Source organism: Amyelois transitella, chromosome Z (assembly GCF_032362555.1).
Source record: "Amyelois transitella isolate CPQ chromosome Z, ilAmyTran1.1, whole genome shotgun sequence".
NCBI lineage: Eukaryota > Metazoa > Arthropoda > Insecta > Lepidoptera > Pyralidae > Amyelois > Amyelois transitella.
Window position 1 is genome coordinate 5,027,158 of NC_083535.1, and position 16,460 is coordinate 5,043,617.

The following is a 16,460-nucleotide window of genomic DNA, read 5'->3' on the forward strand; positions in this document are numbered from 1 at the left end:
ATTATATTTCATAAAATATAGCTTGATCTCTGCAGCACAGCAGGATGGAACGACAAATATGACGTCGGTGCAAAAAAGACGGACCATAACATGTAAACTTACGACCATAATATCTTATATGTCTAAATGGTAATGGCTCCGACAATGTTAGGTTGGAGGTTGTCCAATCTTTGAACAACTTGATATAGCGATTTAGCATACTCGCTGTTATTGTTTGATGATGTGATTGGCTGATATGTCTTGTGGCGTAGAGATTTCGCCACAAAACTATCCCGTATAAGGAAATCTTTAATAGTTATAATAGTAGGAAAAGATTTTCATTGACATTTTCTTTAAACGCCTGTATAACTTTTCAGATGCTCGAATGGATAGTGAATCATCGGACGGCATTCCTTGCAACGTACGTGGAAATCGGCAGATCTTGTACGGCTGCCAAACGATTACAAGAAGAGCATGCGAGGTAATACTTGACTTCTTATGTTTTGAATTTCAATATCAGTACAGACTGAATACCTACGCCCACTTATTAATATAGAACGCAGTCATTCAAATTTGGCAGTAAACAAGTTTTAATTTCTTAGTAAAACGTCATACACACACATCCATCAATGCAATTCACTCCAATGTGATAAAGTGGAAAAATATTCATCTTATATAATGATAGTACCTAATTATGAAGGTACCTAATTAAAAATGTAAAAAAAATTTAGAGGTTGTCATTTCTCTTTTTTTCCTCATGTTACAATCTTCAACTTCAATACCTGGAGAAATTAACTGATTTTATTATATTCTTAAAGATTCGGATTTTGATAATCATTACTAGAAGGCCACAAAATATTATCTAAACTCCTAGAAAAGGTAGAAATCTCTTGAAATTTATAAACTATGTTTATTTCTTAAAAAAACAACCTTAAGAAAAAACAGATCGAAATAACGTCGTGGAGGCAGCCTTCTCTTGATATGAATATTTTATTCTACTTACTTTTTGCAACAAATATTTTTTATTTATGTATAAGTGTTAACCTGTTACGGAGTGGTAGATAAAGTCGGATAAATGCCGACAGATTTGCCGCGGCGTGTACGGGCGGCGGAAGGCCGAGTGTGGCGCGAGTGACGACGGCCGCTCGAAGGCTGGCAGACAAAAGGCACTACGCCGAGGCACACATTACGTCACTAGCACATCGCCTCGAAAGGGCGTATAAGCAGCTGTCTGCTGGTAAGTGGTTCATAAGGAATAGCTTAAGATCTCTTTTTTATTATCAATAGATGCTTTGTATCTTTAAGGACCTGTAATTGACCATTTATTTTAGTATTCTAATCGCTATATTTTGTAAACGGTGTTTGGTCTTCTAAATAAATAAATAGCTGACAAAACGCCGAGGGCCTATTCACACAACTAGAGTATCGCTTTATAAGGACTTACAAGCAACACATAAGAAACGGTCTACCGGTAAACACATAACAACACAAGTTGTTCATAGTCACAACATTATGTCCCACTTGCGTCCAACTTGGGGACGAGCCTGGAAGCTATAAGAAAAAGATATAAGGCGTTGAAGAAGAAACTGAATATCCTTGATCGACCGCCGTCGTCTTCTAAAGGGAAATTGCACAGTTAACATCGTTCGAGGAAGATGAGTGGGCCGGTGATTGCTTTTGGAAGTCATAATCGAATTACATACAAAATTAGCCCGCTAAATTGTAATGATTGCTTTCCGGTTCATTGACTTGCACTTGAATCATATTGTAGCTTGTATTGTTAAAATAATAGCAAACATATTTAAGTAGGATTTTTAAATTTGTAAATTATGGTTATTATTGCTTTAAGCCGATTTCGTCGCGAAATTTTTATATAAATTTATTACACGTTTGCAGCAAGGTACTTACAGGGTATTAACGATATTGTAAAAATACAACATCGTTAGTTCTGGTCGTGTCTTGGTCTCTGATATTGCTATAGTACATTTATATCATCTTGTATACAGGTCTGGAAGAGCGTTCTGCCGTATTATCCCTGTCTGTGGTGTTTCACCACAAGGCTGAGGCGTATGTATCAGCGGTTAGCGGCTGGGGGGCTCAGTGTGCGGTCGCCCTTCAGCTGGCTACGGGCCAGGGAGGGGCCCCGCCGTGTGCCGACCCCCGTGCTTTGGAACAACACGCCCAGAGGCATAGGCAGCTCTACGAACATATGTGTCAGGCGTATACAGAAGTAAGATAAATCGTTATTTTATTGTACAATCGCATGTTGAAAAACAAAGTGCCAGTTTTAGGTAATATGAAGTAGAGTGCTATTTTTAAATATATTCGCCATAACGCGCAAGGGAAAAAACGTCACCAAAGTCAGATTCTGGACCTTTTATTTTTGCTTATTTAATTTGCAAATAGTTTAGCATATTGTTAGCATATTGAGTAGGTTTGAGAATCGGCCAACATCTATTTTTCACACCCCTTAGTGATAAGGGTTGTCCACGCTTAACATTTTTTTTTTAACTAGAAATAACTTAACAATTATTTATATGGCTTAACAACGTTTGCCGGGACAGCTAATATTATATATTTGTTTTCATTGCAGGTTCATTCCACAAGTAAAAAGCTATTGTATCAACTGGACCATTTAGTGCAAGTCTGCCATCAAACTGACCCCGCTGACATGGTAAGAGTTATTAAATGCTATTTAAATTAATTATTATATTTTATTTATTTATTAAATTTGTTATATATTTTCAAATTATTCTCCAATACTGCTTATGTGACAAAATATATACAAAATTTACCATTTTAATTACTCTTGCAAACATTGTAGAATAGTCTATTCGTAATAGAACTCGAATAGTATTTTCCATCTGACTTAAATAACAAGAAGTTACACCTTATTACATTCTAAGTATATTTTTTACATTTTCAACATTCTATGTATTTTCCTACTGTGTTCTAACGTCACCATTTTCACCCACAGAGCGAAGGATCTGTAAGCACAGCTGGGAGCAGTGGCGGGGACCCTGCGGCGGACTATAGTTCTGGCGCAAGTCATGTGTTAGCAGTAATTCAACAAATACTAGGCCACCACCGGGCGTTAGAGGCCCGCTATCACCAAGCTAGGGTTAAGCTACACCAGCGGTTAGCGCTGCTTCTGTACAAAGAGGATTGTCGCCAGGTTAGTGAAGTCATATATTATCTAACAAACTATGAGATGACGTTCGAGTTCTAAGTCATGTACATAATTTTACACAAAATAGGTGTCATTAGTCACATAAGGTGATCAAGCTGTTACTTGTAACTGCAAATATATAGCCATGTTCGCTTACCTTGGGTTTTTCATCTTATTGTTTAACCGTGATAGCTTAGATAAACAGATTCTTTTCTCATTATTTTGTGTCTAGATTATCCCAATAATGTAATGTGCTTGTTTTAGGTGCTTGAGTGGCTGGCGAATCACGGTGAAGTTTTTCTTCAAAAGAACACAGGAATAGGTAGAAATCTCCACAAAGCTAGGGTTTATCAGAAATCTCACGAACACTTCGAAAATGTTGCACAGGTAAGTTAAAGTCCAAATAATACTTTATTCGGTATGAGATGCAAATTTTTCTTACTTATAATTTAATTCAATCACTATTCAATTCAACAATTTTAAGACTGTTGATTAAACTTAAACTCATTAAAACCAGCTTGATCTCACTGACAGCAGGATAGGACGTTAACTATGCCATAGATACGAAAAATATACACCGTAACATTTGGAATCTGTCACGGAGATAAAGCTATAATTTAATAGTATTTAAATATAATACGAGTCGCACACTTCATAATATTGTTTATATTTTCTGTTCAGAACACTTACACAAACGCTCAGAAGCTTCTCGCGGCCGCGGAAGAACTAGCGAGATCCGGCGAATGTGATCCCGAGGAAGTATTGAGCGTGGCGAGGGAGTTGGATTCTCATGTGGCTGCATTCGCGAGTAGAGTCGATAGGAGGAGGAGAAGGCTTGACTTGGCTGTATTGCTGTATTCACATGAAAAAGATGTAAGTTTGAGGAATATATTTGAATCGAATCATTTATTTTATATAAGACAAGTTTTAGACATGAAAAAATGAACTTAATGAATTTATGTAGTTTCACTCTTATTATTTTTTGTCATATCACAATTCAAACTGTTCTATTTATCCCGTATTTATCCATATAATCAGCCTAGGATTTAGGTCCCGTCCTTCAGTAGCTTTTGCTATGGTACACCGAATATAATAATTTCTCAGGTCATCACATATTATTACCTTTTAATCTTTTCACCAGCTCCTTCAATGGCTGGAGACGCTTCGCAGCGGCGGCGGCGTGTGCGCATCAGACGACAGTCCCGAAGCAGCGCGTCGTGCGCTTGAACAGTGCGCACAACATCGCGCCGCAAGTCTCGACGCGTGCGCAGCTACTACTGCGCAGGGGGAAGCTCTGTTAGCTGATCTCAGGTTAGTCGCTTATAATAATAATAACCAATGCTTGGCATCAAATTTATCTTTTCCTTACAAGTCTACAAAAGGGGAAGATTTGTTCGCCAATTTCTAATAACTATTGAAAATTATGGAAAGGCATGCTAGCGTCGGCGTGTGGGCATCGGATGACAGCGCTAGAACAGTGCGCAGATCTTAAATCAAAGGTTAGTAACCGATATGTTTCATGGCTTGTGTTTCGATTCGTTTCGAAGACTTTTTCAAAATTATACTGCACAATGTTGTAGCGGGTCATTAAATACACCGCTACTGCTAAATTTTAACCTTATATATAGCTAGCTTAACCATTCACTAATTGGCTGTGACATATAGACGGGCATAAAACTATAAGGTTTTCATTTTTGATGTGCTACTGAACTCTAAAAAGGTTACGAACAGGGCTTTTTCACCGCGTAACAAAAGCACATAGAACAAGAGACATAGACACTGACATTTGAATACTATCACAGGGTAGAACAAAGTAGGAACTAGTTCACAGTCTCTTGAGTCCACCTCGCGACGTTAACGTTGTTGCCGTTCTTTTGTTTCAACACCGAACTCCCCACACACTCCGCTGAAATGTCAGATGTTCCAGTTTCAGTTGTCACACGGCGGAACAAAATATGAGTGTTTTAATGTTAATTTGTGAAATGAAACTGTTGTGTTCATACACATTGGTCAAAGAGGCCGAGACTAATGTCAGGAGGGTGATGATACATAAGTCAACAATAGTTTAAAAATGTTATTTTAGTGACGCGAACGGATATAGGAACCTAAACTATAACTTAACAAACAGTGTGTATCCTGATGCACACAGGTCTGAATATCTTACATAACTTCCCACTATAAAGGGCAATATACCGATCGTGGTAGACTTCAGGAAAGTTTTCATTGTGTTATGGGATACAAACATAGCGATACTATATTTGTAATAGAAGACTTGATATGCAGAAAAATATTCTCATACGACATGGTGTGCACAACGCGACCTAATTTGCAGAGAGATTTCAGTGAAAATCCAGATACGCGTTAGAAATCTTTACGAGTCTTGATTTCCGATCGTCGACATTAATGTGTAGGGTTCAATACATAGGTTTTTCATTTTAAGAGAAGCTAACTATAGTATAATTTATAGCTATATTGTTCTGGCCCTAGGTAATATTGGTATTCAGTGTTAGTAATTATTATAGTTTTAGCAAGTTTCGGCAAAATTTTAAAAAGAATTTCGTTAGAAAGTGCAGCTCTTTCTTAGCGTGCCATGTGCGACTTTTCTCGCCGGGTACGGTAATTAGTGTTTCCGGAGAACTTTAATTTCATGCAAAATCGTAGCTTAAATTTAAATACTTCTTAGTCTTCTTCGTCGGAAGTCAATTAATGTTTTCGTAAGTTTCAATTTATCTTAGTTTTTAAACACTGTCCCGTTAGCCGGAATGGCATAGTAAAAAGTTCCGCCAAGTTTGAGGAACTAATAGATGGCGATGTATTCCGTTTAAACTTCCTAGCTTAATCAGGCTACGGTGGCTGTAGAAGCTTTTTATCTCTGCCAACTCGTAATTTAGCCGCAGGTTCAGCCAACCTAATAAAAAGAACCTACTAACTGCGCGGAGAGTTTGTTTGATTTCGTGTACTACTTACTTCATTGCCAACTAGTATAATAACTAAAAAAGTAAATACTTTGAAAATCTCACTAAGAACATGGTTATGCAATAAAACTTGTAAAATTGAATCGACACTGATTGGATTAAAATAAATCCAGAAAATATTTGATTGTGCTCTCGATTTTATTTTCTTTCAGATCAATCGAAAAATAGAGGCATACGTTTTGAATAATTAAGACTTTACTTTTATTTAGCCAAATGCGGTTACATTTAATGGGTCAGTAAATACATAATAACAAAATTCATACGTCGTTTTGTAATTATATTTTCAGTTCAGTTCACTTATTAGGCTTCGAAACGTTCAGCGAGACATATGACTGATAAGCGGCGCAATAGCCGATGAGTGCTAATAAATCACTGCTTCCAGTACTCTGTCGGTAATTATTTCTAATTCGCATCAAGTAGCAGCGGGGTGACACGACACTCGTGACCGGCACAGCATATAGAATGAGTAAGTAACATATAATACTTGTTTTCCCGATGCCCGTCGTGTGAAACCACCTTCCTTGTTATAATGTCTAAGGCATTATAAAGTTTGAAAGTATGAAAGGTAAATATAGAAATGTATAAATTATTTTTGTAAATGGTTTTATTACATGTTATTTCGCTTCGTTAAGTATTTTCTTCAGTTCATAAAGCAGCGTATTCAATAACCCTATATATTTGAATCGATTTTTCAGTGAGACTCAATGCGCTGATTATTCTATAACAGTCTTCAAAACCGATTACACAATTTTTTTTATTCTACTTTGTTATTGCAAGGGAAAATCAAGTGTCATATGAATACTTCTCATAAATTATTTTTCAAAAAAGAATGATTCGTTCCGTCAGTTATTTTACTCCCTGTGTTGGGTTATAATATATTAGATGTATGCATTGTATACCTTTATAGAGGAATGTTCAAGAGAACACAGCCCGTCATTCGATTAGGTACTTGTTCATTGTTAGTTCAAATCCACAACATTACTCCTTTTGTCTTCCGTGACTGACGCGTTCAAATAATGCGAGGGATTAGAATAGGCATAGATGAGATATGAGAAGGTTAATTAGAAAGAAAATGGTACAAAATGAATAATCTTGATGTGTTCAGAGAAAGTCCTTGTGTGTAGCAATATTAATATTGCTTACTACAAGATTCATCAAAAAAGCTAAGTTTTGAGACTGCGGAAAGGTAATAAGAACTTTATGGAATCGAATTAAAATATTTTTTTAGCTTACGGTTCTTCCCGTTTTACTTGTACTTAATAATGTTCTTGCTTACAAAACCATTAATAGAAACATGAATATATTCTGTATCAGCGTATACTTATATATTCTTTAATTTAGTTTGTATATTGGGACATTTTCTTTCGGTAAGACACAATTAAAAAAATACGGCTATAGCAACAGAAGAAGTTTGCCTAGGCTAGGCGACGCTATAGTAATAAAACTATGCGTTCCAGGCGCAATGGGGCTAGGGCTGGCGCAGAAAGTACCTACAAAAAAATTTTTGATTAAGGTAATTTCTACCAAACATCACGGGCTGAATAATGACAAATATGTACTATTTTATAGTGAAAGCGAAATATGCGTTCCAAGTAAGCAGAAGAAGAGAAGAAGTTTTGAGAGAACAGAACTTTCTCTTGGTGCACTTACCAATACAACAATTCACCATTTAGCCTCGTTGACCCGGTTTCCTAGATTAATTTCCTAAAAGTTCGATATGAAATTTTATTATTATTTGAAGAAGGCAACGGCAACCCTGTCTGGGCATAGCTGCTGGCTGCTCTCGCCATAACAGGAAAAGCCACTCTTCCTTCGGGAGCCGGCGCCTTATCACGGAAAAAATGCAGGCGGCGCGGTTTTTCTCAATGGACTTTGTGCTAGTGCAAAGCCTGCTGCGAGTTATTATTATTATGAGGCTGTAATATGACGTTTGTGTAGTGCCATGTGATTGACTTTTTGAAAAGTAGAGAGCATCCATATTGTTTTCCTTCTCTGTTTTCACCAAGGAAATGAAATTTAGTTGTCATGTCGCATAAGAAAATACCTTTGCCTGCTTTGTTACTATTCGCATTTTGTCTATTAAACATTAAACAAATCGTTATGTTCATGAGTTGCCGTGTGGCACCAAGCCGCAAGTATCACTGGAAATACCTTCACTCTTTTATAGTACCTATGTACGTTGTAGACTTTATAAACTTGAAATGTTTGTGAAATAAAACCGGATAGTGCAGGCATGACTAGTCATCTGCAGAAGTAAATAATTATCATATCCAGACGCCGTACCTCATACTTAAGAGCATCTTACCGCCATATTACCTGGATCCATGTTTAACTAGCACTTTGCTCCCGATATTATTTTCAAGACTGTAATTATTTCCTATTCCTGTTTCCGTTGCATGTTCTCATTAGTAGTTTAATTTTCTGCTATCGCCTTATATAATACAATACAGATATAGTTGCAGCAAAGTAGATTGCATTCTCGTCTCGTTAAAGAAAATTAATTTTAATTAGCCTTTATGAAAGGTATTTTTCAAAATTGATAAGAGGGCTTATACACTTATTGCAACTAGATCGGCAGCTTTTGATATATTCAACGATGCTAACAATGCTGTATTACGTACATCGACTTTCTGAGTTGTCATATCGTCCTCTATACTTCGGTCTGATCTTGCATGTACTTGTGTAGATTTTGTAAGTATTTTTAGCCATACAAGTCGACTTAACGGCGGCCTATTAGCGCAATTGCTCGATTGGCGTAATGTCTGCGTTCATGCTATATTAGTAGAGACCGCTTCTTGTCACAAACCTGATAACTTGATCTGTGATGCCTCGTTACTTTTTTTGCTTCAAATTTTTACCAATCGACTATAAAATATATTGCAAAGTAATCAGAACGTATAGAAAGTCCGTAGATTTTGTTTTGCACCGAATGTTGGCTTGTATGGGCCAGTGACTGCGTTCTTGTCTTGGAACGAAAAATGAACTAACGTGTAACCGTAAAGCAGCTACGTATTTTATGTGCGTCGACGTGGAATAACGCCAAATATCGATGTCACCTCACGTCATATCCCTTGCGGGAAAGAGCCAACAGTCTTGAAAGGACTGATAGGCCACGTTCAGCTGTTTAACGTAATGATAGAATAGAATTGAGATTCAAATAGGGACAGGACACTAACCTATCGTCTAAAAGAAAAATCACAAGTTTATAAGCCTATCCCTTAGTTGCTTTTTACGACATCCATGAGAACAATATGGACCACTCCATGTTGTTCCCATGGATGTCGAAGTTCTAGTCTTTTTTTTATTTGTGCTGAGAACCACACGGCACAAATATAAAATAAAGCAAATATTTTTACTGTATATTATCTGTCGAATCACGAATGTGCGTATAATTCTTTTGAATGTCACTAACGGCCTAGTGTTATTGTTGCGTTTAGTCACTAGCCGGGAAACAAAGACTCCCTAGTATTGTTCGGCTCCCTGCTCTTATGTTCCCGACTTAATCACAGTTCCTGACAGAATACAGTTTCCGTTACGTCGCCGATTTTTTAAATAGGTTAATTATTATTAAAATGTATTACTAAAAGATAACCCCCAGTATCTCCCTAAAATTTCCTAAGATACCCTATCCTATATTAGAACGAGGGTTTCTAAGTTCCTATCTTTATGCATACCAAATTTCATTAAATCGGTCTAGCGGTTTAGCTGTGAAGTGGACCAGACAGACAGACTTTCGCATTTATAATATTAGTAAGTGATAGTGACACGATGAAGTCATATCCGACCACACTCCCATATAATCCATATGTGTCTGTGCCTATGGCATAATGCTCAAAATAAGTTTTGCGTCGAAGGCTTGAGGTTGGAATCATATATCACTGAGATCATAATTTATTTATTATAAAGGTTTTAATCATATATCACAGAGTTTATCTATTATAAATTCTGTGATAGGTATATGATTAAAACTTTTAAATGAAAAAAAATAAAATTTAAAGATGCTATTGCAACTTTAGATTTTTATTATTCATCTTTAAAAAAGTTATTTACATATAATTCGAGGCAGGCGTGTCAAGTTAACCAAGTAAGTTGATTTACAAGTTTGGAATAGTTGACCTAAGCGGCGGCGTTGCTTAGCTTGCATTTCCTCTCCGCCTAATTTTCCCGCGAGGCGGGGTGGCCGATGGCCGAGCTGCATCTCATCGCTTGCAGTCAGTGCTCGAGGCACGCCGCGGACCGACGTACTTGCTGCGGCCGGACCCCTCCGGGCCACGGGAATTCGCGGCGGCAAACGATACGATCAAATATCGAATGCAGTTTTATCAACAGCACTATCCGTAATTTTACTTATCTGTGCCTTTAAAAAGTGACAGTGACATATGTTTCCAGGCAATTAATTGACCGGTCTGAATCACATTATTAGCAAGAAGTTCCGTAGGAAAGTCGCTAATGCGTGATGTCGCTGATTACGAGCCCGGTTCTAAATTAACCATCGATTGCGATTCGCGTACCTGCGTCATGATAATTTAAATCGCTGTAACGACCTTTTATATAAATACCTTTGCTATAAATTTAAGGAATAAACAGGCGTTTATGATTAAATGTTTATATTTTATACTTCCCTTAGACTGGCGCAATCTTCATGCGCCGACAGGGGCAGCGATTATTTTTGTATATTGGGCCAATCAATGTGAATAATAATAACAGCAATTAGGTAAAGTACTGTACACATCAATTTTAAAAGTTACCTTACAAGGCAGTAACAAGAAAATTGAAATTTATCGACCTGTTGTACATTATACACCAAAGTTTTTGGAGAGTTATCAAATTGATAACGGGCTCCTAATTAGATTTTTTCTGTTGCATTCAACGTATAATTACAACATACATAATCTGATTAATTTGCAAATGTCTGTTACTAATCATAATACCACCACCGGCTTATCCACAAACACCGTTCTGAGTAAATAACTGTAGGGCCCGTCTGTGTTGCTCTGATTAAATATCCGTTGAGAGTCACCCCAATTCCAAAAGTTATGTGTTGGCGGGATCTATTAATACATCTGCACGCTTTAGTCAAGTTGTAAGCGCCCTTGGCTTTTGATGCGGTAAGGGCATCAAAGGGACTTCCATTCAAGTGCTGTGGGGAGTGGGAATGAAAGTCTGTAGTTGTATGCTATAGCTGCGGTCTGAAGCGTACTGTGTACGCAGGTTCGGTGCAGTCGGCCATTGTTTATTTGCAAAGCTGATGCTTGGTAGGCATCGAACGGTTTACGACCGATGATGGCGCCGCGCACTATTGGATAATAAGAATTGTTATCCACGAGTACTTTTGCACAATCACAATTGTACGCATAAGTTGAGCAATAACCAATAATAGTGCAATACACGAGCTGTCGTTAAACAATTATAATTTTTACGTCTGATTTCCAACTTATAGATAAATTTTACATTAATTGATAAATGGGAAAATTACCACCGGCGTATCGTAAAAATATCAAACGTGGTATACTTTTCTATGTGGCCCCCTGTACATGACTTTATGAAATATTTTACAGTACGTTATAGTTAAGCAAACATGTCAAACGAATGTGTGAAACTATTGTGTAATGTCATATTACATTTATCTCTTCTAAACTGTCAAATTTGTTTCCAGTCTCTCGCTCCCCGCTCCTGGGAATGCCCTTCCTAATCCTGTGACCAAGTCCCGACTCTTGTGTGACTCTCATCAACGTTTTACCACAGGTAAAATTCCTTGGGGTCTAAACAGATATGAAAAGCGAAGAAAATTGAACAAAATCTTTACAACGGTTCCACATGACTGTAATTGATTTATTTGTATAAAATATGAATCGGTAGTCATGCTTATTGATATTTCAATGTGAGTAAAACATATAACAAACCAGAATTATTTCGATTTAACACAATTCAAACATAAGCTTATTTTATGCTGTAATTCAGTCATAGAGTATTCGTTTTATTCTTAAGTAAAGTAGTATTATTTATTTCGTGGATTCAAAATAGCATGAGACACAAATGAGACGAGTTCGATTAATCCATAGTATTTGGACAAAATTTTACTTCAAGCCCTTGATAATCGTACTTTGATAAGGCGTACTAATCCTTTGACTGACATATTCCTTGCTGTGTCTCACTATAGAAGTTTTTTCCAATCCGTTTTTCCATTTTCTGAAAGTCAAGACAGTTTACATCGCACCAACAAATATATATACCACTGCGTCGACTTTTTGCTTGTGCATTTTAAGTTACAAATATTTTGAACTCATTCTCTTTAGAAAAAATTCAACGTAAGATGTTTGCTGACTCACGAATCCATTTAAAATTCTTCTGAAATAAATAGTGAAGGTTGGAAAATGTTAAGTAGTTCCAGTTGTCTATTTGCTCTGTGAAACAGCTCGGCCGCTACGGCTTTCTAGACTTCACAGTATTCATAATATCTCTCAGCATTTCAAGTAGATAAAATTGATATTCTCTTCCAAACGTACAAATTGTTTGTCTTTATTGGCTGAAAATTAATTCATATTCTGCAGGCCGCTTGTCTGATTTACTGTCGATTTACCTGATAGATCTAGGGTTAATAGACGGGCCTGTCAAGAGCAAGTATTCGATGTTCGAACAATGTTATACAGTTAAACATATATGCTGATGACATTGTTCCTTTAGGCGCTGTTTGACGTATGTAATAGTTCCATGCACATTTCCATACCAATAGCGCACTTTATCATTTCTTTTGGCATTGAAATATATCATTTTCAAATCTATTAATTGTACCTAATCTCTTTAGACTAGGCCTACTGTACAGGCATGTTCATAAAAAAAGTTATTTTTAATACTGAGCATGCTTTTTTCAGAATCGGCTAACTGTGTGGTCTACAATACTAAGCCATTGGCATATTTATCATTGCCACCTTAATGCTGAAGGAATTAGGTATATGTCACTTCAGATATTGCTACCGTACCGGGTCTATGTAGGTTGGTTGACAAATATCATGCCATACAAATTGGTATAAAATATAATATATTATTCCAATTTTATGGCCAGAGTCCACCAGCAGAAGAAGTTGAAGCATATCATGCTTGAGAACTTTTATTTAAATTGTCGTCATTCGCAACAAATAGTCGTGTGTAGAAACCGCCGCGGAGTAAATCAATTTCCTCATAATTGAACGTTATCAACGGTGGAAACGCAGTTGAATATTCAACAGATTTCATAGAATGCAGGCAACATTGTGTAGCTGTATAGTGCGTCGACTGACGCAGGTGACTTGATTAGATGAGCGTAAGAAGTTATGGTTTAATTTAAATTTTTAATTGCAATAATCTTAATTTCAAAAATTTTATGTTTGTGAAATACATTTTTTTTACATTTGTTAAATTGTTTTGATGAGAGAATTATGAAATTGTATTTTTTTATTTATTGTGTTTTGATGAGAGAATTATGAAATTGTGTATTTTTATTTATTGAGAACCTTTCTCGCTATTAACCTTTAGAAAATGGTTATCAGATAAGTAGATACTGTTAAAATATTACTATTTCTTTTTTTTGCTTTTTGACTGTTACGCAGTGCGTGCTTTTCGGTTTTCGGTTGGCGCGCGTTCTGCGTCAGACAAAGCTTAACTTAGTATTGTTTCATATGCATCGGATGCGAGCCGCCAAGTAGGCCGATGGTTGTGCTGTGCGAAACTAAACAAACACACGACACGACCCATATGCCCGCAGAGATATGATTCTCACGCGCGTCCCTCTATTTGCTCATGGCCCAATACGCTATGCTTGTTTTTGATATCTGCAATAACATATGCTGTGTTAGGTTTTCGCGCGATAAAAACGGCGTCGCGCGTGCCATGATACGGGGGTAGTTTCTCCAATTTAAAGAGTCGAAGAGGTTTGTTTCCTTCACTTTTAAATTGTTTTTATTCAAATAGTCTGCACCGACATCGCTAGGAAAATGTTTCATAAATATCACAAAGACTCATTAGATTCCAAAGAGACCAATTGTGCTGCTCCTGTGTATATACTTACACAAGGAACATATATAGGTATTATGCTTAGTCTCTCACCTATTTGCATAGGTATATTATATCGGGTGTAACATTACTTTGGTACATTACTTTGATAATCAGTTTAAGATGCTTACAATTCGTACGGAATAATAAAATACTATTTCTATGTAACTTACAGTGCAAATTTGCAAACTGCGTTAAAACTCATTGCGTGTTTAGAGAGTTAAGGGAGTTCATAGACTCGAAAGACTTTATAAGACGTAGAAATTATAGATTAAAAAAAATGCGAGAACACAAGTTAGAAGGATTTAACATCAGTTAGATAACAGAAATAAAATATTAAAAAATCTTATCTTACATACATACAAACAATAACGTCAATCTCACGGGGTAGACAGAGCCGAGAGAGAGAGCTGTATGGGTCACTGATGAAATTTAATCTAAAAATACTTAGTGAAGTTTAATACTTTCGACAAAATTCTTTCAATGTAATGAACGTATTGGTCACAGGAAAAGGAAATGCACAAAGAAAATCATTTCAATAAAATATTTCAGGCTGTGAAACAGAAATGCTGCCTTTATTTTCCCCGCTAAAGGAAAATTTATATTTTTATGCGATTAATTAGTCTGGGCGATCGCTGTTACTCCCTTTGTGCGACATAATTTTATTTTGAGCTGGCTTTAATAGAATGAAACATTGACGTCCGTGCAGATAATTTTATAATACCTACCGATATTATTTCATAAGAACATGCGATAATATGAAGTCTTTGCCTATCCTTTCAGGCAAGAGGTGTGATTTTATGTATGTACTAATATTACTAAAAATACTTATTAGATGATCGATACTAGGAATATACTGGTGGTGGTGGCAACAAGTGATGGTATCAAATAAGTACAGACTTCAATATGTACACAATGGATAGATATTTTAATCGCTAACTTTATTCAATTGGCAAGATCTTAAGTTCATCAATTTTATCATATGGAACAGATGTGGTTTGTTTGTAATCCTCCAATCCTGTAATCTCCACCGCTTCCCCCTTATTTGTTTCCTGGATCCAACTTTCATTATCTTATGCGAAGAATAGGGTTGGTAACTTAGCTATATTGTGTGTGTTAATTCAATGTTGATATTTTTATGATTGTTTTGTAACTGACTAATTACTGGATATCAAAGTATTGTGCTCTGTGCTTCCAACAGTAATATTTTTTGTAGATATCCTACAATTCCCCACTTGTTACTTTTCAATCCCTCCGCCCATCGTCTGGTGAATGTTGAGATTTGATTCCAGTCTGAACTTTATTCATTCCGCAGTTTCGCTCAAATAGGCTTGTTATTTTCCGTACTTTTCTCTTGAATAAAATCGATTCTCCTTATCGAAATCGTCGGTTACGTAGCTTATTAATTTAACAGTTGATTGAGTAATCGTTGTCATACGATTTAGTACGTTATAATTTACATGAAATGTAACTTTTTATTTAATCTATACATATAATAAAACAGTAAAAATATTTTGTACATTTAGTATTTTTGACTGAAATGGGTAAAGGGACACTTAAAATGAATAATAGAAAGCAAAAATATTTCTTTTTAATTTCTTGTCTGTCTGTCTGTGTCTGTCTGTATGTATGATCACGATTATCTCCGAAAGTACTGAACCGATTTACTTGAAACTTTCACCAATTGCTTTGTTTTAACTCAGAAGAATATTTAAAGTTAGTTTCATCAAAATCGGTTCACTAAAAAAAAAATTATCGACATTTGAATGAACTCAAGATAATAAGTTACGAAATTTAAAATTTTAAGTCATTTATCATTATACGACAGCATAATACCTACTTATAATGTATAAATATAATAAAATCAGTTTGATAATATTTTGGTTTTGCCGCACATAACATGCGTAATTCTCACGTAAAAAGATTTTTGGTTTGTTAGTCTACTTTAGTACAGTGTGGTTCCTGGCACCAATAAAAAAAGAATAGGACCACTCCATCTCTTTCCCATGGATGTCGTAAAAGGCGACTATGGGATAGGCTTACAAACTTGGGATTCTTTTTTAGGCGATGGATAATTTACGCGGACGAAGTCGCGGGCAGCAGCTTGTCTTTTCAATAATGAGTACGTGTTAGTATATAGTTATATATCCCGTTTCTTAAAGAGATCATTGGCGATCTACTGATTAGTAGAAGCGAAAAGTATCATGGTTACCAGCCAAAAGCGGACCAGGATGGGCTTGTTTGAATCCTACCGATGCCAACAATTATATTCTTGTATTCTTTCCATGTATCGTGCTTACTCAATTGAA

General features: G+C 36.2%; 1 protein-coding gene across 5 annotated transcripts in view; it reads left to right on the top strand.

Moving 5' to 3' along the window:
* The window catches only part of LOC106133875 (kalirin), a 149,516-nt gene that overhangs the window by 7,725 nt on the left and 125,331 nt on the right, over positions 1 to 16,460 (top strand). For all 5 annotated transcript variants that reach the window (XM_060953913.1, XM_060953915.1, XM_060953914.1 and 2 more), the window contains exons 7-14: positions 357 to 460; positions 1,065 to 1,216; positions 1,986 to 2,209; positions 2,573 to 2,653; positions 2,957 to 3,154; positions 3,413 to 3,535; positions 3,830 to 4,021; positions 4,290 to 4,459. In XM_060953913.1, the coding sequence (XP_060809896.1) occupies positions 357 to 460; positions 1,065 to 1,216; positions 1,986 to 2,209; positions 2,573 to 2,653; positions 2,957 to 3,154; positions 3,413 to 3,535; positions 3,830 to 4,021; positions 4,290 to 4,459 (1,244 nt within the window). The remainder of the gene's footprint in view (positions 1 to 356; positions 461 to 1,064; positions 1,217 to 1,985; positions 2,210 to 2,572; positions 2,654 to 2,956; positions 3,155 to 3,412; positions 3,536 to 3,829; positions 4,022 to 4,289; positions 4,460 to 16,460) is intronic.